This window comes from Mesoplodon bidens, assembly GCF_964165515.1.
Source record: "Mesoplodon bidens genome assembly, chromosome: 7".
Lineage (NCBI taxonomy): Eukaryota > Metazoa > Chordata > Mammalia > Artiodactyla > Ziphiidae > Mesoplodon > Mesoplodon bidens.
The window spans coordinates 77882332-77909386 of NC_138164.1; the positions used below are offsets into that span (position 1 = coordinate 77882332).

Here is a 27055-nt window from a genome sequence, read left to right on the forward strand (position 1 = left end):
GCATGGTCATTCGAAGAGCAAAAATAGGAATGCACGTCAATAGAGGACTGATTGAATTAACTATGATACATTTATCCATGGAAAAGTATTTCTGTACTGCTGTAGCATGGTCTTCATGATATAAAGCAGCAACATTATTGACCTTTTGAGTCAGATAGCTCTTTGTTGCAGGGGGTTATCCTGTGCATTTTAGGATGTTTAGCAACTCCCCTGCCTTCTATCCACTAGGTTCTAGGAAAATCCCTCCCCCGAGCTGTGACAACCAAAAATGTCTACCGATATTGTGAAATGACCCCAGGAGACAAAGTCATCCTCAGTTGAGAACTATTGATATAATGCAGCAGTCCCCAACCTTTTTGGCACCAGGGAGCTGTTTCATGGAAAACACTTTTTCCACGAGGAGAGGAGGGGAATGGTTCAGGTGGAAATGTGAGTGATGGGAAGCAACGGGGAGCAACAGATGAAGCTTCACTTGCTTGCCTGCCGCTCACCTCCCACTGTGCAGCCCTGGTTCCTAACAGGCCACGGACTGCTACCAGTCCACCGCCCAGGGGTTGGGGACCCCGGATATAATGTTAAGTGAAATAGCCTGTTGAGGGGAGTGTATACAGTATGTTAATATTAATAAAATAGATGGATAAAATGTAACATTACTAAAAAAAAAAAAAAAACGGTTACCTGAAGAAGAAGGGAATACATGAAAGAGAAAGATACAGAAGCTAAGCTTGACTATAACTTTTTGTAAATTTAAAAAAGCAAGTCTAAAATTTGAAAGTAAATGGTAGCAGATGAACATATATGTGTATCCAGTTGGGAGCATGTATGCACAGGGAAGAACTATTCTAAGTGACTCTACATATACTAATTTGACTGTATATGCCTAGTGGGATAAATCCAAAGGACAAAAAGACAAAATAATATCAAATTAGTTTGAATGACCATAATTGTAAGTGATTATAATAACAATGTTGGTGTTATTCGGAGACTTGGGCATGTATTTCAGATATGTGAACATTCAGATAGGTGAATAATTATGGTGATGTTCTTGAGCATGAGAAATGTCATCATGGGAGAAAGAAGATAGGTAAAAAGAATGAGATTAAGCAAAAACCTTGATGGGTACCTTAATATTGTCTTTTGTTTTGTTTTTTATTGAAGTGTAATTGACTTACAATATCATATTAGTTTCAGGTGTGCAACATAATGCCTCGATATTTTTATACATTACAAAATGATCACCATGATAAGTCTACTTACTATTTGTCACCATAAAAAGTTACTATAATATTATCAATTCTACTGTATTCCCTTTGCTGTACATTACATCCCTGTGACTTATTTACTTTGTAACTGGCAGTTGTACCTCTTAATCCCCTTAACTTATTTCACTTATTTCCCCACTTCTCTCCCTTCTGGAAACCACCAATTTGTTCTCTGTATCTATGAGTCTGTTTCTGTTTTGTTACATTTGCTTTGTTTTTTAGATTCCACATATAAATGAAATCATAGAGTATTTGTCCTTTTCTGAGTTATTTCACTTAGCATAATACTCTCTATGTCCATCCATATTGTTGCAAATGGCAAGGTTTCATTCTTTTTTATAGCTGAGTAATATTCCATTGTTTGTGTGTGTGTTTCTGTGTGTATGTATACACACACACACACACACACCACCTTCTTTATCCATTCATCTATTGATGGACACTTAGGTTGCTTCCATATGTTGGCTATAGTAAATAATGCTGCCATGAACATAAGGGTACATATGTCTTTTCAAATTAGTGCTTTTTTTCTTCAGAAAAATACCCAGAAGTGGGATTTCTGGATCATGTGATAGTTCAATTTAAAATTTTTTAGGAACCTCCATACTGTTTTCCATAGCAGCAGTATCAATTTACATTCCTACTAACAGTGCATGAGTGTTTCCTTTTCTCAGCCTCTTCATCAACGTTGGTTATTTGTGGTCTTTTTGACCATTCTGACAGGTGTGAAGTGATATCTCATTGTGGTTTTTATTTGCATTTCCCTGATGATTAGTGGTGTTGAGCATCTTTTCATGTGTCTCTTGGCCATCTGTATTTCTTCTCTGGATAAATGTCCATTCAGGTCCTCTGCCCATTTTTTATTCAGGTTGGGGTTTTGATGTTGAGTTGTATGAGTTCTTCGTATATTTTGCATATTAACCCCTTTTCAGATATATCATTTGCAAATATCTTCTCCCATTCAGCAGGTTGCCTTTTTGTTTTATTGATAGTTTCCTTCACTATGCAAATGTTTTTCAGTTTTTCATTTGGTTTTGTTTTTGGCTTTGTTGGCTTTTATTTCCATAGCCTGGAGAGACATATTCAAAAAATATATTGCTAACACAACATCAAAGAGTGTTAAGCCTATGTTTTCTTCTAAGGGTTTTATGATTTCAGCTCTTACAGTTAAGTCTTTAATCCATTTTGGGTTATTTTTGCATATGGTGTAAGAAAGTAGTTCAGTTTGATCTTTTGCATATAACTGTCCAGGTTTTCCAACACAATTTACTGAAGAGGCTGGCTTTTCACCATTGTATATTCTTGCCTCCTTTGTCATAGATTAATGGACCATATAAGCATAGGTTTATTTCTGGGCTATGTGTTCTGTTCCATTGATCTATGTCTCTGTTTTGGTGCCAGTACCATATTTCATTGATTAATGTAGGCTGGTAGGATAGTTCAGGTAGCATGATACCTCCAGCTTTTTTCTTCTTTCTCAAGATTGGGGTCTTTTGTGCTTCCATACAAATTTTAGAATTATTTGTTCTAGTTCTGTGAAAAATGCCAATTTTTTTGATAGGGATTGCATTGAATTTGTAGATTGCCTTAGGTAGTATGGTCATTTTAACAGTATTAATTCTTTCAATCTAAGAAGATGGTATATCTTTCCATCTGTTTGTGTCATTGTCAGTTTCTTTCACCATTGTCTTATAGTTTTGAGTACAGGTCTTTTACCTCCTTCGTTAGATTTATTCCTAGGTATTTTATTCTTTTTGATACAATTGTAAGTTGGATTGTTTTCTTAATTTCTCTTTCTGATAGTTCATCATTAATGTATAAAAATGCAGCAGATTTCTGTATATTAATTTTGTATCCTGCAACTTTACTGAATTTATTTATCAGTTCCAATAGTTTTTTGGTGGTGGTGTTAGCATTTTCTATATATAGTATCATGTCGTCTGCAAACAGTGACAGTTGTACTTCTTCTTTTCCAATTTGAATTTTTAAATTTGTCTGATTTCTGTGACTAGGATTTCCAATACGTAAAAGGATTTCCAATTGCATGAAAATGGTGAGAGTGGACATCCTTGTCTTGTTCCTTTCTTAGAGGAAATGCTTTCAGTTTTTCACCATTAAGTATGATGTTGGCTGTGGGTTTGTCTTATATGGGCTTTATTATGTTGAGGTGTGTTCCTTCTATACCCACTATGTTGAGAGTTTTTATCATAAATCGATGTTGAATTTTGTCAGAAGCCTTTTCTGCATCTACTGAGATTATCATATGATTTTTATTCTTCAATTTGTTAATATGGTGTATCACACTGACTGATTTGTGGATATTGAACCATCCATCCTTCCATCCCTGGGATAAATCCCACTTGATTATGGTGTATGATCCTTTTAATGTATTGTTGAATTCAGTTTGTTAATATTTTGTTGAGGATTTTTGCATCTATGTTCATCAGTGATATTGGCCTCTAATTTTCTTTTTGGCAGGTATCTTTGTCTGGTTTTGGTATCAGGGTTCCACTGACCTCGTAGAATGAGTTCAGTAGCATTCCTTCCTCTTCAATTTTCTGGAATATTTTGAGAAGAATAGATACTGACTCTTGAAATGTTTTGTAGAATTCACCTGTGATGCCATCTGGTCCTGGACTTTTGTTTGTTGGGAATTTTTTGATTACTGATTCAGTTTCAGTACTGGTAATTGATCTGTTCATATTTTCTACCTTCCTGATACAGTCTTGGGAGATTATAAGTTTCTAGGAATTTACCCATTTCCTCTAGGTTTTCCATTTTATTGACATAAAATTTGTCATAGTAATATCTTATGATCCTTTGTATTTCTGTGGTATCGGTTGTAACATCTATTTCATTTTTAATTTTATTTATTTGGGGCCCTCTCCCTTTTCTTCCTGATGAGTCTGGCTAAAGGTTTTTCTTGTTTCCTGAGGTAGGCTTACATCATTATATTTCCCTCTTAGAATTGCTTTGGCTGCGTCCCATAAATTTTGGGTCATTGTGTTTCCATTTTCATTTGTCTCCAGGTATTTTTTTTTTATTTCTTCTTTAATTTCCTCAGTGACCCATTGGTTGTTTAGTAGCATATTGTTTAGCTTCTACATCTGTGATTTTTGCAGTTTTTTTCTTGTGGTTGATTTCTAGTCTCATAATGTGGTAGTTGGAAAAGATGCTTGATATGATTTCAATATTCTTAAAGTTATTGAGATTTGTTTTGTGGCCTAGCATGTGATCTCTCCTGGAGAATGTTCCATGTGTGTCTGAAAAGAATGTGTATTCTGCTGTTTTTGAATGTAATGTTCTATATATATATATATATATATATATATATAAATTAAGTCCATGTGGTTAATGTGTCATTTATGGCCAAAGTTTCCTTATTGATTTTCTGTCTAGATGATCTGTCCGTTGGCATAAGTGGAGTGTTAAAGTTCCCTACAATTATTGTATTACTGTTATTTTCTCCCTTTATGTTGTTAATATTTGCTATATGTATTTATGTGCACCTATGTTGAGTAAATACATATTTACAATTGTTATATCTTCTTGTTGGATTGATCCCTTTAACATTATGTAACACCCTTCTTTGTCCCTTGTTACAGTCTTTGTTTTAAAGTCTATTTTGTCTAAGTATTGCTACTCCAGCTTTCTTTTGATTTCCATTTGCATGGAGTACCTTTTCCCATTCTCTCACTTTCAGTCTGTATGTGTCTCTAGATCTGAAATGAATCTCTTGTAGGCAGCATGTATGTAGGTCTTGTTTTCTTTTTTATCTATTCAGTCACTCTATGTCTTTTGTTGGAACATTTAGTCCATTTCCATTTAAAGTAATTATTGATGGATATGTACTTATTGTCATTTTGTTAATTGTTTTCTGATTGTTTTTGTAGTTCTCCTTTGTTCCTTTTATTCTCTTGCAATCTTCCCTTGTGATTTGATGACTATCTTTAGTGTTTGTTTGGATTATTTTCTGTATATTTTTTTGTGTCTATTAAAGGTTTTTGATTTGTGGTTACCATGAGATTCATATATAACATCTAATATGTATGGGTATGTATTTTAAGTTGATGATTTCTTAAGTTTAAATGCATTCTAACAGGCCCACATTTTTACTCCTTTCCCCCCACATTTTATGTTTCTGACAACATATTTTACATCTTTTTATTCTGTGTATTCCTTATCTACTTATTGTAGATAAAGATGATTTTACTGTTTTTGTCTTTTCACCTTCCTACTAGCTTTATAAATGCTTGGTCCACTACCTTTACTATATTTTGCCTTTACCAGTGAGATTTTTCCCATCATAACTTTTTAAATTTCTATTTGTGGGCTTTTCTTTTCCACTTAGAAGAATCCCTTTAATATTTCCTGTAAGGTTGTTTTAGTGGTGATGAACTCCTTTAGCTTTTGCTTGTCTTTAAAACTCTTTATCTCTCCTTCAGTTCTGAATGATATCCTTACCAGATAGATTATTTTTGGATGTAGGCTTTTTTCCCTTTCAGCACTTGGATATATTATTCCATTTCCTTCTGACCTGCAAATAGTCTGCTGAAAAGTCAGCTGATAGTCTTATGGGAGTTCCCTTGTTTATAACTAGTTGCTTTTCTCTCGCTGCTTTTAAGGATCTCTCTTGGGACTTCCCTGGTGGTCCAGTGGTTAAGAATCTGCCTTCCAATGCAGGGGATGTGAGTTCAATCCCTGGTCAGGGATCTAACATCCCACATGCCACAGGGCAACTAAGCCTGAGTGCTCTGGAGCCCATACACCACAATGAAAGATCCTGCATGCTGCAACTAAGACTCGTGCAACCAAATAAATAAATATTTACAAAATAAATTTAAAAAAATAAAAATTATAAAAAAAGGATCAGTATCTTTAATTTTTGACATTTTTATTATTATTTGTCTTGGTGTGGACTCTCTTTACTTCCTGGGCCTGGATATCTGTTTCCTTTCCCAGGTTAGGAAACTTTTCAGCTAGTATATCTTCAAGTATGCTCTCTGCCCCTTTCTCTCTCTATTCTCCTTCTGGGACCTTTAGTGTGCTTGTTAGTGTGCTTGATGTTGGCCTAGAGGTCTCTTAAATTATTCTCATTTTTTTTAATTCTTTTTTTTTTTTCTGTTTAGCTTGGGATTTCCACTACTCTGTCTTCTAGTTCACTGATCCTTTACTCTGTATCATCTAATCTACCGTTGACTTCTTCTAGAGTATTTTTTTACTTCAGTTATCATGTTCCTCAGCTCTGTTTGGTTTTTCTTTATATTTTCTAACTCTTTGTTAAAACTTATGACTCTGCTCATCCATTCTTTCCCCAAGCTTGTTAAGCATCTTTATGATCATCCTCTTAAATTCTATGGGGGTAGATTGCACATCTGCCCTATGCTTAGTTCTTCTTCTGGGGTTTGGTCTTGTTCTTTCATTTAGGACATATTACTCTGTCTCCTCATTTTACCTTATTTTCTGTGTTTGTTTTATGTATTAGGTAGTTCAGTTATGTTTCCTGGTCTTGGAGAAATAGCCTTGTGTAGGAGACATCCCGTACAGCCCAGCTGCACACTACCCTCTTGTCACCAGGGCTATATGTTCTAGTGGTGCATCCTATGTGGGCTGCATGGGGTCTTTTGTTGTGGCAAGGTCAACTACTGTTGATGTGCTGGTAGGCTCTCAGCTCACTTGGCTGCCAGGCCCTGCCACATGCAGTGGCTGCTGTCCCACAGTGGATGGGGTTGGATCCCAGTGCAGCTGGCCACATGATTCGGGGGGTCCCAGGGCTGGTGCCAGGCCACTGATAGACAGGGTTGTTGACGACTTAATTTTGAATTAGTAGTATCAATATGAACTCATGAAATAATTGTTTAAAACAAAACACTTTCCTGACTCTGTCCACTGAAAAAATAGCAAAGCTAGCAGGAATAAGCATTCCTAGTACCAGACTGTGGTCTCTAAATGCCACTTCTAACTAAAAAGAAACCAACACTTCTTGGAGAAATGGATAATTCAAGACTGGGGCAGAAAAAATGTACAAGATGACCCTGAAAAAATTACCAGCAGCAATTATTGGAAAGCAAGGAAGCTATCAAAGACTACTTGGGTTGTGTCAGAACATTGCAAAAACCAACTTGAAGAGGCTCCCCATGGCCAAGGAAGGACCATTTGTTCATCAATAAATATAGTAACTGCAGTGGACAGAAACACATCAGATGTGATTAAATTCATGAGCTCATAGTGATGCTTGAAAAAAAAATACCTTATTGATCACTTTGGGAGGAGCTGAAGAACCAACTCATTATTTTGAAATGATCAAGGAAAAGAATTCTCCTTTCTTTTCAACATGAAGTGTACTTCAGAGTAACCAAATAATTGAAGAGAATTTTCTTTTTAGAACTATTCTAGCTAATAAGTGAGGAAGAAATCATAGAGTTAAAACACTACTGTTTTGAATGTTATCTATATCATGATCATCAATGGCTGCTAATATCATGGAACAAGATAGAGAACTAGATATTATGTTTCTCCAGATGGAAATATACTATATCACCCATGAAAGATTCTTGTCAAAAAAAAAAAAAGAAGGAAATTGAATGTGAATTTTATTGTCTCCTACATAAAACTACCAAGTTATAAGAAATACATGGGACAGAGGAACATGTAGAACAAAACCATGGGGATACAATAAGCAAAATTCAGACTGTGGGAACTAAAGAGGAAATGGCTCAATTTTTTGATTGCCAACAAAAACAACATAAAAGTTGCAAGGAAATCAATGAAGATAGAGAGAGAACCTACAAATTAAAAGATAATTAAAAGAAATGTCAATCAAATGCAATGTCTGTGCCTTATTTGCATATCCTGGTTAAAAGAAACTGAAAATATATATGCACATGTACACAAGAATATATATAGAATATATATAACTCATTACAAAACAATTACAGAAGTATGAGCACCAACTGAATATTTAAAGACATTAAGGAATTCCTGTTTTCTCTGTTTAGATGCAGTAGTGGTGTTGTGTGTATGTGTGTGTTTATTTTGAGTCCCTATCTGTTAGAGATGTACACTGAAATTATATGATGGCTGGGACTTGCTTCAAAATAATATGAGGGAGCAGGTGGAGATGAATGGGCATAAAGATGAAACAAGGTTAGCCATGAATTGATCATTGTCAAAGCTGAGTGATGAATATTCAGGGTTCATTAAGCTATTACTTTTGTAAAATCTGCCTGAAATTTTTTGAAACAACTTGGGAACTTCATATTTTAACTATCATTAGTACCATGTTCTTTGCTAGACACCTCCCATCTGAAGGAGAGCCACCTCTGTATTCACGCCTCCCTTTCCTCTGCCTCTTTGTTACTTATCTTGTCACTGCCTCCACATTAGGTCTACTATAAGAAGCACATAACAAGAATGTAAGATAATAGAAACTTAACAAACTAAGGTCACCTTGTGATCTCTTACATTGTGCCTCAAATAATCTCCTAGAATTATCACCCCCCACCCCAGGGGCTGTCTCATCTGTTCACTTAATCGTGAGAATATTGATCCTCATAGTTTATGTTCCTGCTAATGTGAACTACAGGTTTATCGTCAACCTCTAATTACAGAGTGCTTTCATAAGAATCTTCCTACATATTAAAGTAGTTGCTAGAAGCTGGGATCACAGAGGGAGGAGAGAAGGAGGGAGCTTCTTTTACTAGAAATTAGTAAATTGGCATTAGTCATCACTCTTGTCTCCTTTTAACTATAGGTATTTATCAAAGTGCTGGATAATAATGATAATGGCCCAGAATTCTCTCAGCCAAATTACGATGTGACAATTTCTGAGGATGTGCTTCCAGATACCGAGATACTGCAGATTGAAGCCACAGACAGAGATGAGAAGCACAAGCTAAGCTATACTGTCCACAGCAGCATAGATTCTGTCAGCATGAGGAAGTTCCGGATTGACCCAAGCACTGGCGTGCTCTACACAGCCGAGAGGCTGGACCACGAAGCCCAGGACAAGCACATACTCAACATAATGGTAGGACCAAACTGCTTAATATGCTCTCCTAGCAGAATCACTGACCATCCAAGGTACATGCCTTAGCCTTCAGATGTACAGGCCCTTGAATTTTGTAAGTAGTAGTAAATTTGGTCTTTTCAACCGCAGGGTTGCATTCATTCTTGCATTTTTAGTTCAGTGAGGAATTACTATTGTTAGATAGTGACTCCATATGTTTGCCAAACTGAAATATTAGATGAGCTCTACAGACAGTGGCCGCTCAGTAAAGGCTGCTGACAGACTGATTTGAGAGAGAAGGAACAGGCCGTGTTTCTGTACTGGTTCGCATACAGAAGATTTTGTGCAAACGTTTAAAAGAAGTTCCTTGAGAAGTTAATTACAAGGGTAATCATTTATTCAACCTGTACAATGCTCAGTCCTTGGAAGCATTTAGAGAACTGATTGATTACTTATTGCACTGGCATTGGACCTAGTGGTAAATAGCCCACAAAAGAGATCTCAAAACTCACCAAAGCCTACAGAGAATGTTGAATTTGGGTTCATGGGGTCTCCAAATTATGTAGAAGATGCTTTCATTTTAAAACAAAGTTTGGCTAGTTTACATAATTGGGAAGTAAAGATTAGTAATAAACACCCTTGTTTAAGACCTAAAACCTGTCCCTTTAACTATCCAAGAACCCTATGGGCAATTGTACAGCCACTGCCTAACAGGGCCCCCCTGAGTTCCTTAAGACCACGTAGGATGGCAGAGATGTAATCTTTGTACTGATTGGCTTTAAAATACACTAAGATGCTACCAATTCCCAAGCAGCTGAAGTACTGTTCCACTAAGTACTACTCTTCCTTTCCAAGTCTTTGGGCAAGAAGAAACTAGAGTTCCATGCCTTTGGCTATGGTTTCCAGATGAGACTCCAGGGAACAGAAGAGGGACACAGGGTTCATCAGATCCATCCCTCTGGCCATTCATTCATTCATTCAGCAGATATTTCTCAAGCACCTACTGTATACTAAATTCTGTTCTAGGCACCGAGGATATAAAAGAGACAAAGTCCCTGCACCTTTGGACATTCGATTGGAACAGAACTAGATTTCAATAATCCCAAAGTACAGAGTCAAGTTTGGTCCTTGGGTGGGGCAGGCCAGTCTACAGACAGGGAAACTCATCATGCTCACCGGCTAGCTTTTGCATATATCTTTTCAGGAGCAGAAATCTACTGCCAGTGACTAACTCTATTCTCATGATTTCTTCAAGCCATTTCTGTTCATTCTTTCCTTAATAAACTTAGAATTCAGTGCACTTACCCTGTATCATTTATCATTTATGTAATTGAATATTTAGAGCAAACGACTCCTTTATGCTGCCTTTCTCCAAGCTAAGCCCTTTTAGTCATTTTGCTCAATTCCTTTTAGGTAATATTTCTGAAAACCCCTTTCCCTTTGATAGCTTTTCTTGGTATATATTCTAATTTCTTCAAATCTCTCTGAAGTTAGGGGATCTAAAATTGAACAAGCAAAAAGCACACATTGGATTAATGCTACATACAATTATAGCAAAATCATGTGTTAGAGTTAAAGAATTGATTAGTTGCAAGTTTCTGCCACATGCAAACCAGGGAAAACTTTAAAGCAGTCAGGCAAGGTTCTTTGGTGATTTCACAGTGCTGGGGTCTCACATTTCAAAAATTAAGATTTGGTTCATCTCCCCAGTGGTCAGTGTTCTCTCTTAGTTCTGGGACTTTATTTATGTTGGTTCTTCTTGCCTGAAATAGATGCCACGCACTCCCCCCCTGCCCAGCACTTTACTACTTCTACTTGGTTTTGTTACCTCTTCCAAGCCAGGCTAACATCCTTACTAATTACTCATATTCTGGCACTTACCTCTGGGCCTTGTACCTTTCTACTTACTTGTTTGGATTCCCCACTCAACTATAAGGTTCTTAAGGTCAGAAACTGTATCTAATCCACCGTTGAACCACAAGAATCAATCCCAGGACTTGGTAGATAATAGATGATAATAAATGTTTGTTGAATGAATGAATGAATGAATGACAATGGCTACATTGCATTCATTAATTCCACATTTTAGTTTCCCCTTTACAAGGGCCTCCATCCACCATTCCATTAGCAACTGTATACACAAATTCCGGGGCATGGAGGGTGGGGGGGGCAGAGGAAAGTGCTGTGTTTGTGATATCCTGACATCAGTTCTACAAGCACAGACTGAACACAGACCAGAGGCCAGGCGTAATGCTGAGCAATAAAGACAGCGTGGCCCCAGCTCTCACTGTGTTCACAATCAGTGTCCTCACTTTATAATAGCACTGCTTATTGAATACCTACTCTGGGCCTGGGACAGGGTCAAGCAGTTTTTGTGCATTATTTCATTTTGACTTCACTTTAGGCACAGCCAGGTGAATTCTTTGCAACTTAAAGATTTTAGTCCTACTGCTTCTTGTATTTTGCTTAAAGGTCAGAGATCAGGAGTTTCCTTATCGAAGAAACTTGGCCCGAGTCATTGTGAACGTGGAAGATGCTAATGATCACAGCCCTTATTTTACCAACCCGCTGTATGAAGCATCTGTGTTCGAATCGGCTGCTCTGGGATCAGCTGTACTGCAAGTGACGGCTCTGGACAAAGACAAAGGGGAAAATGCAGAACTCATATATACAATAGAAGCAGGTGAGAGCTGGTGCAGATTGCAGTGTCATGCATGGCATTGGACCCTCAGTAGTATTTATCACCATGTAAAATTCACATAGTTACCACTGGAATGTCTCCAGATGAATTTTTTGGCCAAGCAACTGCCCTATTTGCACAACGATGGTGTATCAAGTTCTTGGCATTTCAGTAATATGTTTTCCATCATTGACAGTGAAGAAGGAGTTTCCTTTTACTGTGTTCAATCTCAGATTTTTCTGGAATGGAGAAGAGAGAGGAATGTGTAATAAAGTCGGTGGCTTTTACTGATGGGTCAACAAGCCTTGGCCTCAGACTAAAATAACCAAAGCCTCCCATCATTTGAGGGCTGCCAGAGAGTTTGGTGAATTGAATCTTAAAGGTTAATGCTTACTTGTCAGTAGGTGAGCTGTGGGCTGTGGGCTTCAGAAATTCCTAGGGTTAGGGTTAGGTTTAGTACAAACTCACTTCATTGGAAGTGATCTGAGTAGCAGAGTAGTTGGTAGGTACTGAACTGCTTGCTTAACCTGACAGATAAATAACTGCAGATTCTCGTGTTGTCAAATTTGAGATTTTTTTTAAAAATCAATTTTAGTATCTAGAAAGCAAGACCGTAGTTTCCTGATGGTTTGCAGTTGGACAGTTAGAAAACATTTATGACAGAAGAGATGAATGTCCAAGCAAAGGCAGGACTGTGTGCCTAAAAATTACAAATATCCTTTATCTGCTCTGTTTTCCCTTCCCCTGTTCTGTCATTTTTGAATATTCAAGCCTCATATTCCCAAAACATTCTGCAACATTATGTCTGTCGTGCATAATGCCAAATGCTGTTTCCTTTCATGCCAGCACTGGAAAGGCTTCTTTCCCTTGATGTAAATATGGAGCATTTTTGTGAGTGGTTGAATTAAAATATGAATGCTAGAATGACAGTTCTGGACTAAAAAATATTAGAAAAAAAAAGCCAATGACTTTCTTTAAAAATAGCCCCTGTATTTACTGACAATCTAAATCTATTTCCTTTACTAGGCACCTACATTTTACATGAGTCTGTGCTAAACTCTATACCAAGAAAGAAGAAAAGATGTTGGTTCAGAACAGCCAGATACCCCAAGAGAGTTCACCCCTTTCTTTTCCAGATTTCCATGGAATTTCCTTTTAGCCTAAAGCCTGACAGTACTCTTTTTTTAAATGCTATTTTTCATCTCTTGTTTATCAGAGGATATTTTAATTATTTCATTACACAGTCCTTGTTCTTTTAGTTTCACAAATAATATAGGGAAACTTTAAAATACATATATTTAAATAATGCCACAGGAAATGTCACCTAACCCAAGAACTCTTTATGTCCGTTCTATAGTTTTCCCCTAATCTTACGTATTTTTTCTTTTCTCGTAATTCATTCATGCATATACATTGTTTCATGACATTGTAATCATTTTGATATAGGGTTTTATTTCTACTTTTCTTAACATCTTCTAAGCATTTGTCTGCATGTGTACTTGCTTTTTATATTTGTCATGAAGGCTACTACATATACTCCTCTCAGATAGCCAGACATTTTGAAACCAGTTTGGAGGTTCTCAGAGTAATTTAAGAGTAATTTACCATCCAGCTGAAAATTCTGCCTTGCTTATCTTTCAGCTTCCACAGACTATAGCCGGGTGCTGAACATAGAGAAAGAACTCAATCATTTCTTCAACAGTTGGCTAAAACCAGAGGGAAAAGTTATTTCCTTAAAACATCTTTTATATAGAAAACTCGAGTTTCCAGAAAACCCACAGGAATGCTTGGTATCTCAAAAAATAACCTTTGATTGGATGTGTAAAAAGCTAATGAGAATTACAGGACAGACAGACCTACACTTGACCTGGACTGGTTTTAGTTAAGTCAACTTTCTTCACGGATCATGGTAGGATAGAAGCAGATCCCAGATAGTTCAGGACTTTGAGTCAAATAACAAGAGGTTGGTGTAAAGTATATGTTTTATTTAAGTGCTCTCAAAAACCTCAGAGAAGCAAGATTTTACTCTGTTTACCGGTGGTCCATACATTTCCTATCCCCTGTCTGGCCTAAAGTAACTACTGAACCTTTTCATTTTGACCCAAAAGACTGAGGTGGAATTCAAGTGCAGAACTTCGAGTCTTATATTTAGTTCAGGTTTGATGTTTGGTGCCAACAGTGGCTCATGAGTGGCTCAGAGACAGGGCAGTACAGGAGAGACCAGGACTAAGAAAGTGTTGAGTTAGGATGGGGGCATATTGGACCCCAAGATATATACAGATAGAGACTTAAAAACATCTTTTTTGATCTACCTCTCTCAATCATTCAACAAAGATTTATTGATCACCTTTTATTTGTGCCAGGCACTGTGCTGTATACCAGATTAATAATGATAAGTAAGGTCAGCACAGCTTTTGCCCAGTTGCCAAAAGTCTATAAGAAGTCATAGATTCCAAGAAAGCAAGCAGAGATTAACTTCCAAAGATTTAAGTACAGAAGAAGAGAATAAGCAGGAAGTGGATTCTAAGAAAATGGGACAGTGCATTGAAGAGGGAAAGAGGCAAAGAGCCCATTTGGACCTGATGTATGAGCACAGCATCCAGGAAGGGGGTAACAAGCAGGTCAGCAGCCATGGAACAGCAGGGTGGGGAAGCTCTACTCAAGGTCAGAAGCTGACCTTCCTTCATCCCTGCCATATATATCTTGCTGTGTATGTACGAGCCTGGAGTAAGAAAGGGCTCACCTCGAAACTCCACATGGGACACCATAATAAGGATCTGGCATTCATCATTCAGGGTTGCATGTTGTTGCCACTGCTAGAAGGTGACCATTACTCAGGTATCTCTATATTTTCCTCCCCTGAGATGCTAAAGTGAAATGATTCCTGCCTCCTTGTGAGGGTCTATGAATCAAATATTGGAATCACACGTAATTCCACGGTACTATTCATAGAAAATTTGCAAGTTTGTTCATGAGTTCATTGACCTTCTTGTTGTCACCACAAAATGGTCATGTTCAGGTGACAAAGTAAAAAATCATGCTGATGTCAAAGATAATTTTGTTTAATATTCATATTTGGGGTCTAGAATCAAATTCTTTATTTCTTTGTTGGACTTGCTCCCTCTTGAGAAATAAGCAAGCATCTTATAGAAATAGATTTTATATGAACATCACATTTTTGTTTTCAGACATGGAAAAGTTTAGTTAATAAGTATGTAGTAAGAAGTGTGCAAATAGCTGTATGTGTTGTATATTTCAATAAACACATTATCTAACTGCAATCTCAATCCTGGAGCCTATCTTAATGATAAGACATTTAAACTCTCTGTATGTTGCCATACTATAGCACTTCAAAAAGAAAGAAAAATTCAGATACAATTGAATAACCAAACTTTTAACTTGTGATGTAAAAAAATCTAGACACACAAGCATGTGTTCTTTGAGAAGCATGGGAAAGCCTCATGAGAGAAGCAAAAAATAACATGGTGAAGGATACTGCTTCCCAGTGTTCACTACCTGTGAGACACATTCTTTACATTTTTCAAGTTTTGTGTTCCCCATTCTCTCCTCCTCTTTTCCGCAGTGTCATGGTTCACAGCTCTTCCCATTTCAGATTTGTCAAAGTGGGGTGCCAGTTTCTTAGTTTCATAAGGATTATGCTCAAGTTCTTGGTTTCTGTGCTGCTTCAGATTTTTAACACTTTCTTATTTCATCAGAAATGTCTCAAAAATTGAGCAAATAGAATGGTTACAGATGGAACAACTGCCTTATACATTTTGTGTCTACTTTTATGTCTGTGTGTGTTGGGGTGTAGGGGAGTGAAGAATAGAAGGAGAGTGAGAAGAAATTCTCACAGCTTACAAAGCAAATGGTGACTTGAGAAGAATCCTCCATACCTGAACAAACCCCCGTCACCAAGCAGTGTTTGGGATGAAGTTGGTTTTGATGATATGTATGAAACTATACCAATTCCACATAGCAAAGCTTACCTTTAGGAGAGTCTTAAACCAAATGACTATATGATAATGTTCTGAAGTGATTCCTACAACCCTCTTCCTTTTTTATTTTTTTTTAATTATTTATTTATTTTTGGCTGCGTTGGTTCTTCGTTGCTGCATGTGGGCTTTGTCTAGTTGTGGCGAGCAGGGGCTACTCTTTGCTGTGGTGTGTGGGCTTCTCATTGCAGTGGCTTCTCTTGTTTCAGAGCATGGGCTCTAGGTGCATAGGCTTCAGTAGTTGTGGCACGTGGGCTCAGTAGTTGTGGCTCGCGGGCTCTAGAGCACAAGCTCAGTAGTTGTGGCGCATGGACTTAGTTGCTCTGCAGCATGTGGGATCTTCCCGGACCAGGGATTGAACCTGTGTCCCCTGCATTGGCAGACGGATTCTTAACCATTGAACCACCAGGGAAATCCCTACAACCCTCTTTCTTATAATGTAGAACACAGAATTATGGCACTGGTTTCAGGATAAATGCCTTTTTATCAGTGTCATTGGCATGTGCTAGCCCAGTCTGGGAATAAGAAAACCCTAAGCAGAAAAGTCTTTCCTACAAACTCTCCTGTTTCCCAGTTTGAATGTACACAGAGCTGTGTTGTTGTTTTTGTTAACCTGGATTAAGAAGATACTGATCTGAAATTCACAATTTACTGGAAAACTCATTTCAGTTGCTTTTTTGAATACCCCTAAAAGGGAAGTCTCTCATTTTATTTCAGAATGAGGTGAAGTGAAAATGAATAATTGCTGTTTGCCATGTTGTGTAAAGTAGCCTTAAGATGAAGAGTTAGGGGTTTCCCTGGTGGCGCAGTGGTTGAGAGTCCGCCTGCCGATGCAGGGAATACGGGTTTGTGCCCTGGTTTGGGAAGTTCCTACATGCCGTGGAGCGGCTGGGCCCGTGAGCCATGGCCACTGAGCCTGCGTGTCCGGAGCCTGTGCTCCGCAATGGGAGAGGCCACAACAGTGAGAGGCCCGTATACCGCAAAAAAAAAAAAAAAAAAAAAAATGACCCACTTAAACTCATTTCCCTGTTGATTTTTCTATTGTAGGGAACACTGGGAACACATTTAAGATAGAACCAGTCTTGGGCATCATCACTGTTTCTAAAGAGCCAGACATGACAACAATGGGTCAGTTTGTCCTGTCAGTCAAAGTCACGGATCAGGGTTCCCCGCCAATGTCTGCCACCGCGATTGTGCGAATTTCTGTCACCATGTCTGATAATTCTCACCCCAAGTTCACTCACAAAGACTACCAAGCAGAAGTAAATGAAAATGTTGATATTGGAACATCAGTCATTCTAATCTCTGCCATCAGTCAATCCACCCTCATTTATGAAGTAAAAGATGGAAACGTTGATGGGATTTTCACCATAAATCCCTATTCTGGAGTCATCACCACACGCAAGGCACTGGATTACGAGCATACCTCCTCTTATCAGCTCATTGTCCAGGCCACGAACATGGCAGGAATGGCTTCCAACATCACAGTCAATATTCAGGTTGTTGATGAAAATGATAATGCGCCAGTTTTTCTCTTTTCTCAATATTCGGGTAGCCTAAGCGAGGCAGCCCCCATCAATAGCATCGTCAGGAGCTTGAACAACAGCCCGCTGGTGATTCGAGCCACCGATGCCGACAGCAATCGGAATGCTCTGCTTGTGTATCAGATTGTTGAGTCCACGGCCAAGAAGTTCTTCACAGTGGACTCCAGCACAGGTGCAATCAGAACAATCGCGAACCTGGACCATGAAACCATCGCCCATTTCCATTTTCATGTGCATGTGAGAGACAGTGGTAGCCCCCAGCTGACAGCAGAGAGTCCCGTTGAAGTCAACATAGAAGTGACAGATGTGAATGACAACCCACCTGTGTTCACTCAGGCTGTGTTTGAGACTGTCTTACTTCTACCTACCTATGTCGGAGTGGAGGTTCTGAAAGTTAGTGCCATGGATCCTGACTCCGAGGTGCCCCCAGAACTGATGTACAGCCTAATGGAAGGTAGCTTGGATCATTTTTTAATTGACTCAAATAGTGGAGTGCTCACCATTAAAAACAACAACCTGTCCAAAGATCACTACATGCTGATAGTTAAGGTGTCTGATGGAAAGTTCTATAGTACTTCCATGGTCACCATCTTGGTTAAAGAAGCCATGGACAGCGGCCTCCACTTTACACAAAGCTTTTACTCCACCTCCATCTCAGAGAACAACACGAACATAACCAAAGTTGCTATTGTCAATGCAGTGGGAAATCGCCTTAATGAGCCCTTAAAATACAGCATCTTAAACCCAGGAAATAAGTTCAAGATAAAATCTACCTCAGGTGTCATTCAGACCACCGGAGTCCCCTTTGACCGTGAAGAACAAGAGTTATATGAACTGGTTGTGGAAGCCAGCCGAGAGCTAGACCATCTGCGGGTGGCAAGGGTAGTGGTCAGGGTTAACATCGAAGACATAAATGACAATTCTCCAGTCTTTGTGGGCCTCCCCTACTACGCTGCTGTGCAAGTTGATGCTGAGCCTGGCACCCTGATTTACCAAGTGACAGCCATTGACAAAGACAAAGGTGCAAATGGAGAAGTGACCTACCTCTTACAGGATGACTATGGCCACTTTGAAATCAACCCTAATTCAGGGAAAGTTATTTTAAAAGAAGCTTTCAACTCTGACTTGTCCAACATTGAGTATGGAGTCACCATCCTAGCCAAAGATGGTGGAAAACCCTCTTTGTCCACATCCGTGGAACTTCCCATCACTATTGTCAACAAAGCAATGCCTGTGTTTGATAAGCCTTTTTATACAGCATCCATCAACGAAGACATCAGCGTCAACACCCCCATTCTAAGCATCAACGCCACCAGCCCAGAAGGCCAAGGCATCATATACATCATTATTGATGGGGATCTTTATAAACAATTTAACATTGACTTTGACACTGGGGTCCTGAAAGTCGTTAGCCCTTTGGATTATGAAATTACATCTGTTTACAAGTTGACAGTAAGAGCCAGTGATGCCCTTACCGGGGCCAGGGCTGAAGTCACCGTTGACTTGCTACTTAATGATATAAATGACAACCCCCCTATTTTTGATCAACCCACGTACAATACAACATTATCAGAAGCTTCTCTCATTGGGACACCTGTTTTACAAGTTGTCTCTACGGATGCAGACTCAGAAAACAATAAAATGGTCCATTATCAGATTGTCCAGGATACTTACAACAGCACGGATTATTTTCACATAGACAGCGCAAGTGGCTTAATCCTGACAGCGCGGATGCTGGACCATGAGTTAGTGCAACACTGCACTTTGAAAGTCAGAGCCACAGATAATGGCTTCCCATCACTGAGCAGCGAGGTCCTGGTTCATATCTACATCTCGGACGTAAATGACAACCCTCCAGTCTTTAATCAGCTCATTTATGAGTCATATGTGAGTGAATTAGCCCCCCGGGGCCATTTTGTAACTTGTGTGCAAGCCTCCGATGCAGACAGCTCTGATTTTGACAGGTTGGAATATAGCATTTTATCTGGGAATGACCGGACGAGCTTTCTGATGGACAGCAAGAGTGGCGTCATCACACTCTCCAACCACCGGAAGCAGCGGATGGAGCCTCTGTACAGTCTCAATGTGTCCGTCTCTGATGGACTGTTCACTTGCACTGCCCAGGTGCATATCAGGGTCCTCGGGGCCAACCTGTACAGCCCTGCCTTTTCTCAAAGCACCTACGTAGCTGAGGTGAGAGAGAACACAGCCGCTGGGACAAAGGTAATTCACGTTCGAGCCACGGATGGGGATCCAGGGACATATGGGCAGGTCAGCTACGCCATCATCAATGACTTTGCTAAGGATCGATTCCTCATAGATGGCAATGGACAGGTAATCACAACAGAAAAGCTCGACCGGGAAAACCCTCTGGAAGGAGACATCAGTATTTTTTTGAGGGCCCTTGATGGCGGAGGGAGAACAACTTTCTGCACCGTGAGGGTGATTGTGGTGGATGAAAATGACAATGCCCCCCAGTTCACGACAGTGGAATACAGAGCCAGCGTCAGGGCAGATGTCGGACGGGGTCACCTGGTCACTCAGGTTCAAGCCATGGATCCAGACGATGGAGCAAATGCAAGGATTACTTATTCCCTCTATAGCGAGGCCTCGGTCTCGGTGGCTGACCTCCTGGAAATCGATCCTGACAATGGCTGGATGGTCACAAAGGGCCATTTTAACCAGCTGAAAAACACAGTGCTGTCCTTCTTTGTCAAAGCAGTGGATGGGGGCATTCCAGTGAAGCACTCCCTCATCCCCGTCTACATCCACGTCTTACCCCCTGAAACATTCTTGCCATCCTTCACCCAGTCTCAGTATTCCTTCACCATTTCAGAAGATACAGCCATTGGGAGCACGGTGGACACCCTGAGGATTTTGCCCACACAGAAAGTCAAGTTCAGTACAGTTAATGGGGAGCGGCTGGAAAATAACAAAGGAGATGTCTTCATCATAGAACAGGAAACAGGCACGATCAAGCTGGACAAACGTCTTGACCATGAGATCAGCCCAGCTTTCCACTTCAAAGTAGCAGCCACTATACCCCTGGACAAGGTAGACCTTGTGTTCACGGTGGATGTAGACATCAAGGTACTGGATCTGAATGACAACAAGCCAGTCTTTGAAACTTCAAGCTATGAGACGATCATCATGGAAGGGATGCCTGTGGGCACCAAGCTCACGCAGGTGAGGGCCATCGATATGGACTGGGGAGCCAATGGGCAGGTCACCTACTCCCTCTACTCAGATTCCCAACCTGAAAAGGTGATGGAAGCGTTCAACATTGACAGCAACACAGGCTGGATCAGTACCTTGAGAGACCTGGATCACGAGACAGACCCCACGTTCACCTTCTCCGTGGTGGCCTCCGACCTCGGGGAGGCCTTCTCTCTTTCTTCCACAGCATTGGTCTCTGTCAGGGTGACGGATATAAATGACAACGCTCCGGTCTTTGCCCATGAGGTGTACCGAGGGAACGTGAAGGAGAGCGACCCTCCAGGCGAGGTGGTAGCTGTCCTCAGCACATGGGACAGAGACTCTTCTGACATCAATCGACAAGTGAGCTATCATATTACAGGTAAGTCTGTCACCCTTGGTTTTCACTATGTGCTCTGCTTTCTAAAGAAAGATGGAAGGTGGCAGAGGGGTAAGAGTAGGAGAGAATAAGGAAGATGAGATGAGGGTTTGAGAAGTTATCTTACCTCTCTGGGGCTGAGGAAAATATCTGAGTAGCGTCAGTTTTTTAGTTGTTACTAACTCAGCCTTAGTTTGGAGTTCATTGTTTTGCCTATGACAGATTACCCAGATTGGTACCCAGTCCTTGAGTCAATTTTTGTCATCTAAAAAAGAGTCCAGCCAAATATCTCAGTGGAAGAAATGAAAATAACAGCTCTTTTTGATTGGGGGCGGGGGAATGTATGTTTTTTTAAGTATATTCCTTTCTCCTACTTTTTGTAGCAGTAAGAAAAATAAATAGCTTTACTTACAAGTCTTTCCAGGTAGTAAAAGCTCAGATGCGTGCACACACACAACACACACATATACAAATCAAAGGGCATGGTTTGACCTTTTGCTGAAAAATGTTAAATTATAACTCCAAGTCAAAGGGTATGTCTTCTAACATCACAATTTTCTTGGATCCCTTTTCTGTCTTTCCAGATAGTAAATAGGAGTTCAATAGGAAAGCCAAGATAGACAAATGAGGTCACCCAGAGTGCACAAAAAAAGTCACCATTACTCTAAGCGGCAGAGGATCTCATGTCAGAGTGAAGAAGGGGTGTCACTGATCAGGAATAGCTTTCTGGGGGTGACTGGCCTTAAACTGCGAAGAGGAGAGTGTTGGTGGTGTGGGAGTAGTCTTCCTAAAAACTATTTGGGGGTTTTAAAGCTAACATTTTGATGTCATGACATTCAAAGGCAGAACATAAGCAAAGTGCCAAAAGATTTTAAAGAATCCATCCATACTTGTAGTCAGGTGGCCTCCCTTTAGAAAAACTACATTATTCAAAGTGAAAAATGAATTAATTAGAGTGCCCTCAGGGCACAGAATCTGCTTAAGTATGTTAGTGGGAAAGTTAATTAATCACTGCAGAATAAGACCCACTGAAGAGCATATGTGTCATTACTCGGGACCACCACACCTCCACTCCACAGCACTACTCTTTTTCTTTATGGAACTGTTTTCTTGGTGCTGTTTTCTGTTTAAAGGTCTTAATGCATTTGTGCTTTGTCTGATACCGTTCATTGTGGTGGTTTTTTTTCATTGAAATGTATATTTCTGCAGTAAAGACATGCGTGATAGTGGTAAGGAAAGAAAGGTGAGTAAAGCAAAAACTTTGATTTATTTGCATTCGGTTTCAGACAAAAATCTTCTTAGGCATTCTTTTTTTTAAGTTTTTAAAAAAATTTTATTTATTTATTTTTGGCTGCACACGGGCTTTCTCTAGTTGTGGCGAGCGGGGGCTACTCTTCATTGCAGACTGTGCGTTTCTCATTGCAGTGGCTTCTCTTGTTGTGGAGCACGGGCTCTAGGCATGCGGGCTCCAGTAGTTGTGGCTCGTGGGCTCTAGAGCACAGGCTCAGTAGTTGTGGCATGCGGGCTTAGTTTCTGCAGCATGTGGGATCTTCCCGGACCAGGGCTCGAACCCGTGTCCCCTGCATTGGCAGGCAAATTCTTAACCATTGTGCCACCAGGGATGCCCTTCTTAGGCATTCTGAAGATACTTTTCTATTTGGAAGAATGGTTAAATACTCAGCTTTAATTATTTACACATCGTCTCTGAATTCTCAGTGGATGGTTTAAGGGACCATCCCACTGACTTTACCAAAGTAATGAGAACAGAGTAGCTTCAAGCTACTGTTACTATTAGCCGTGCCAACCACCAACTGATTTTTATTAGATTTAACTTTTGCTCTTGATGTCACACAACTTGGCTGTGCTGCCACTGATGAACAAAGGACGATTAATCATTTTATTTCGCAAAAGAGCAGTGTGGGCCTGCACCAGAAGCATTTAATAGAGAGGTTACATTTGTGCATGCTGAAATCATATTCAACTGAAGTAAAATTGCATCCTAGCCAGTGGTAGAGGAAAGTGATTTTCCAGGGAGGACCCCGTGCCTTACCAGAGCATGTTTCTCAGCCTCAACATTATTGGCATTGAGGGCTGGATAAGTCTCTCTTGTGGCACTGTAGGATGATTACCAGCACCTCTGGTTTCTATCCACTAGATTCCAGTAGCACCACCACCAGCATCACCCCTGATGTGACATTCAGAAATGTCTCTAGATGCTGACAAATGTCCCGGGGGTTTGCACACAGCCACTGTCAGTTGAGTTGAGAACCACTGCCCTAGAGGAATGTGCAGCCCTCACCTTCTCTGCACTGTCTGCCCAGTATGATCCATTTATCCTGTTGTTGTGTTACCAAAGTGTGGCCTCTGTGCACTGGTGCCAGATTAAATCTTGGAGACAGTTTTGGGTACAGTAGAAAGAATTTGCTTTATTGCTTTGCCAGGCAAAGGGGGCCACAGTGGGCTATTACCCTCAAGACTGTGTGTCCCACCCTGGAGAGGGTACTGAAGAGTTGTCTAGTGTTCAAGGAGCAGGGCGTGATCAGCTCGTGGACATTCTGATTGGCTGGTGGTGAGGTAATGGAGAGTCAGCTTCATAAACCTCCTGGTTCCAACCAGTCTGGCGTCTACGTGCTTGTGGGCAGCACACAGTTACATTCTTCTACCTGGTGGAGGATTCAGTATCTGCAAAACAGCTCAAAGGACATGGCTCAGAATATTACCTATAGCCCTTGAGGAAGAATAAAGGCCTTGACTTTGTTTAATGGCTAAAGTATTATTATTTTGTCTTGCTTGACTGTTTTCCTTTCTTTCTGCATTTTCTCACTTCTTTGATTGAATTTATTCTTTGATTAAAGTTTTCCTACAGACAAAAGGCAGGTGGAGGTCTATTGTGGGAAGGCCTCATAGTGTCCTGCTTGGTTACAGTTGTTCCACACTGCTGAGCCCCTGGATGCCCGTTGCCCCCGCCCCCCATACCTTATATCCAGAGTTCAGTCGGACGCTCAAAGTCCCACTACTTCTCACTCAGTTCCTCCAGCAGGACTGTGGGTTTGCCCTCTGTTCTTTTAAAGATTCATTGTAAGAAGATGAGATGGCTCCACTTTTTCAGTGAAGCAGCAGCCAGCAGGCAGTAGGCTTTCCTTATTTATTTGTTTATTGTCAGTCTTTCCCATCAGAAAGTGAGCTCCACCAAGAGAGCAGGGATTTTTGTCACTTTTGTCCACTGCTGTAGCCCCACTGCCTGGCACAGTGCCTGGCCCAGAGCAGGTGACAAATACGTGTGAATGCCCAAACAAACGAGACAGCGATGACCTAACTGGATTCCAGACTTCTTGCCAGTTGTCTCGTCCAGTCTTCCTCCGTGTTTGAAGTGACATTATTTCCCCCTTCAGGTTTGGAAGGTCAAGGTGGTTTTCTTCTTCCTTCCTCCAAGCTGCTTTTGTCTCCCTGTAATTCAGTGATATGGGAAAGTAATATTGCTGGGACTACATTCATTGTTTCAGCCTCATCAAGAGCGGTTCCACTCCAGCTTTTCTACATTTCTTCCATTTTCACCAGCTTCACTGTGTTAAATTTGATCTAATTGCAGTGCTTATCTTTGAACGGCTCCTTCAGTGACCCTGCATTGGGGCTATTTAATCCTAATGGGTCTTCCTCTGTCACACAAACTTTTCTTCCCCAAACTTCAGTCCTTATAAGAAGAGCTGCTGTATGATAAAGGCTTCATTAAGATTCCTTAATAGAACTGACTGCCTTTCCTTGATTGCATAATCAATGGCTAATGAAATTGTCTTGGTAACAAGAGCTATAGTGTATTACATCCTCTCTTGAGACGAAGTGGAAAGACAGTTGTATCAGCCAGATAAGAAGATTGATTGTTCACAGTTTGAATTTGATTGTCCTTAAGGGGAACTAAACAAGAGATCATCTCTAGCTTCTCTAAGTGCATTTTCTTCTCTTGGAAAGTTACTGTTTTACTTTCCACACAAGCCAAGCATATAAATATCATGCTTTGTTGCAGGAGAGTCAAAAGGAAGTGAGTGTCAATTCTTTTTCAGCATCGTAAAGGATGCAGTTTGAGAGGCACCTGGATGACCCCGCACAGGCCTCTTGCTGTAGGTGGAGATCAAAGCTTTTCATTTCACATCTTCAAAAACTCTTTTTTCACCACAGGAGGGAACCCCCGAGGAAGGTTTGCCCTGGGCCTCGTGCAGAGCGAATGGAAGGTCTACGTGAAGAGACCTCTAGATAGAGAAGAACAAGACATTTACTTCCTCAATATCACCGCCACTGATGGACTCTTTGTCACTCAGGCCATGGTGGAAGTGACTGTCAGTGATGTGAATGACAACAGCCCAGTGTGTGATCAGGTGAGATTTGCGGCTGTGTCGGATATATCACTGCTTTTTACTCTGCTTATCTAAAATTAAGTCAAAACCCATTTCACTTTTCTCCTTAAGGCCAGGCTGCTTTCTCATCTTATCTTCTTAATTAATGAGCTCCAAATGGATATAAGAGGGTAAGAGGTGGACTCTAGGATGAAATATTATAAACATGAAAAGAGTATAGTTAGCACGATCAGTACCTAATTCTGCCCACCAAAAAAATCAAACAAACAAAAAAATGAAACCAGGAGTCTCAAAATTAAATAATTTTTAAGGACTCATAAAGGACACTATGAATTTTTCTGTCTGAATCACCTATTTCATAAAAGAAGAATGGACCACTCAAAAGTATGAATTACATTTTTTGTATAAGTTTACACAGCTTGTTGGTAGCAATGTTGATAATGAAGCTGGGTTTCCAGACCCCTTATGGTGGCCTTTCCACCACAGTTCAAAACGTGACAGTGAATGCAAGGTGCCAGTAATTGATTTTATTTCCTTTCTTACCAAAATTAAATCACCCTTCATTTACCTTTTCCTTACATGTGGATTGAGAGACAGTATTGGTGCTCTTTAGCTTAGAAAAGTGTTGCAAATAGATTTAGTCTCTCATACTAATGCCAGATGTTAGTAGTGGCTCTTTAAAGAGTTGAAGGGTCCCAAGGACTAAGAGGGGCATGATCAATATGTGATGTGGGTCATGGTTCCACAGGGGTGGGGATTTTTGTCTGTTTTCTTCTCCATTGTACTTCTAGCGTCTCAGTGGTACCTAGCACATAGTAGGTGCCCAATCAGTAGTTGTTGATGATGAGCATAGGAGGGGCAGAGCAAGAGATATTCTCTGTTTCATCATATGGCATAAGATGATTCTGTGGTAAAGGAAAAACGTAGCTGAAGATAAATTATGCAAATGCATTTTTAAAGAAATCATTTATAATGCTAAATATGACAACTGCCCCACAAATACTAATGATTCAATTACTTTTCTTTACCTTTGCCTAGGTTGCATATACAGCATTATTTCCCGAAGACATTCCATCAAACAAAATCATTCTGAAGGTCAGTGCCAAGGATGCTGATATTGGATCCAATGGAGATATACGATACTCACTCTATGGATCTGGAAACAATGAATTTTTTCTAGATCCACAAAGTGGTAAGGCGAAATTTATTCTTTGGGTAAATGCCATTGTTAATCCATGAAAGAAGTTAAACTCTCACATGGTCTTATCACTAGGGTGTAGTTAGTATACAAGAGCCTTGATATGATGCCCTGCTATCTTGGACTCTTAAGAAATACCAGTAGCACATGGTGTTTGGAGGACAGAAACCTCATTTGGCCTATAAAACTTGCCCTGACTTTACCTACATTTAGCAGCACCAAGTAATCAGATGTGTCTGTTTGCTTCTCCTCTTTCTCATATCCACGGGTTAAAGCAGCTGACCTATAAATAGCATAAATAGAATTCTATCACAAATGCAAGTTTCCATGCAAACCAGACAGTAGTGCATAGTAAGGAGAGTTTTGCCCTGTTGAAATCCCTTCTGGGTCCCTATGCTTATTAACATACTTGTCTGGTTTTTATTCATCATTCCTCTCTAGTTTC

The 27055-nt window shown here is 40.0% G+C and overlaps 1 protein-coding gene across 1 annotated transcript in view; it reads left to right on the forward strand.

Annotated features, from left to right (window-relative positions):
• The window catches only part of FAT3 (FAT atypical cadherin 3), a gene marked incomplete at its 3' end in the record, with an annotated part of 711881 nt that overhangs the window by 592070 nt on the left and 92756 nt on the right, over window positions 1-27055 (forward strand). Inside the window, exons 10-14 of the mRNA XM_081241325.1 lie at window positions 9016-9291; window positions 11743-11953; window positions 16993-21066; window positions 25237-25433; window positions 26451-26604. Coding sequence (XP_081097451.1) covers window positions 9016-9291; window positions 11743-11953; window positions 16993-21066; window positions 25237-25433; window positions 26451-26604 — 4912 coding nt within the window. The remainder of the gene's footprint in view (window positions 1-9015; window positions 9292-11742; window positions 11954-16992; window positions 21067-25236; window positions 25434-26450; window positions 26605-27055) is intronic.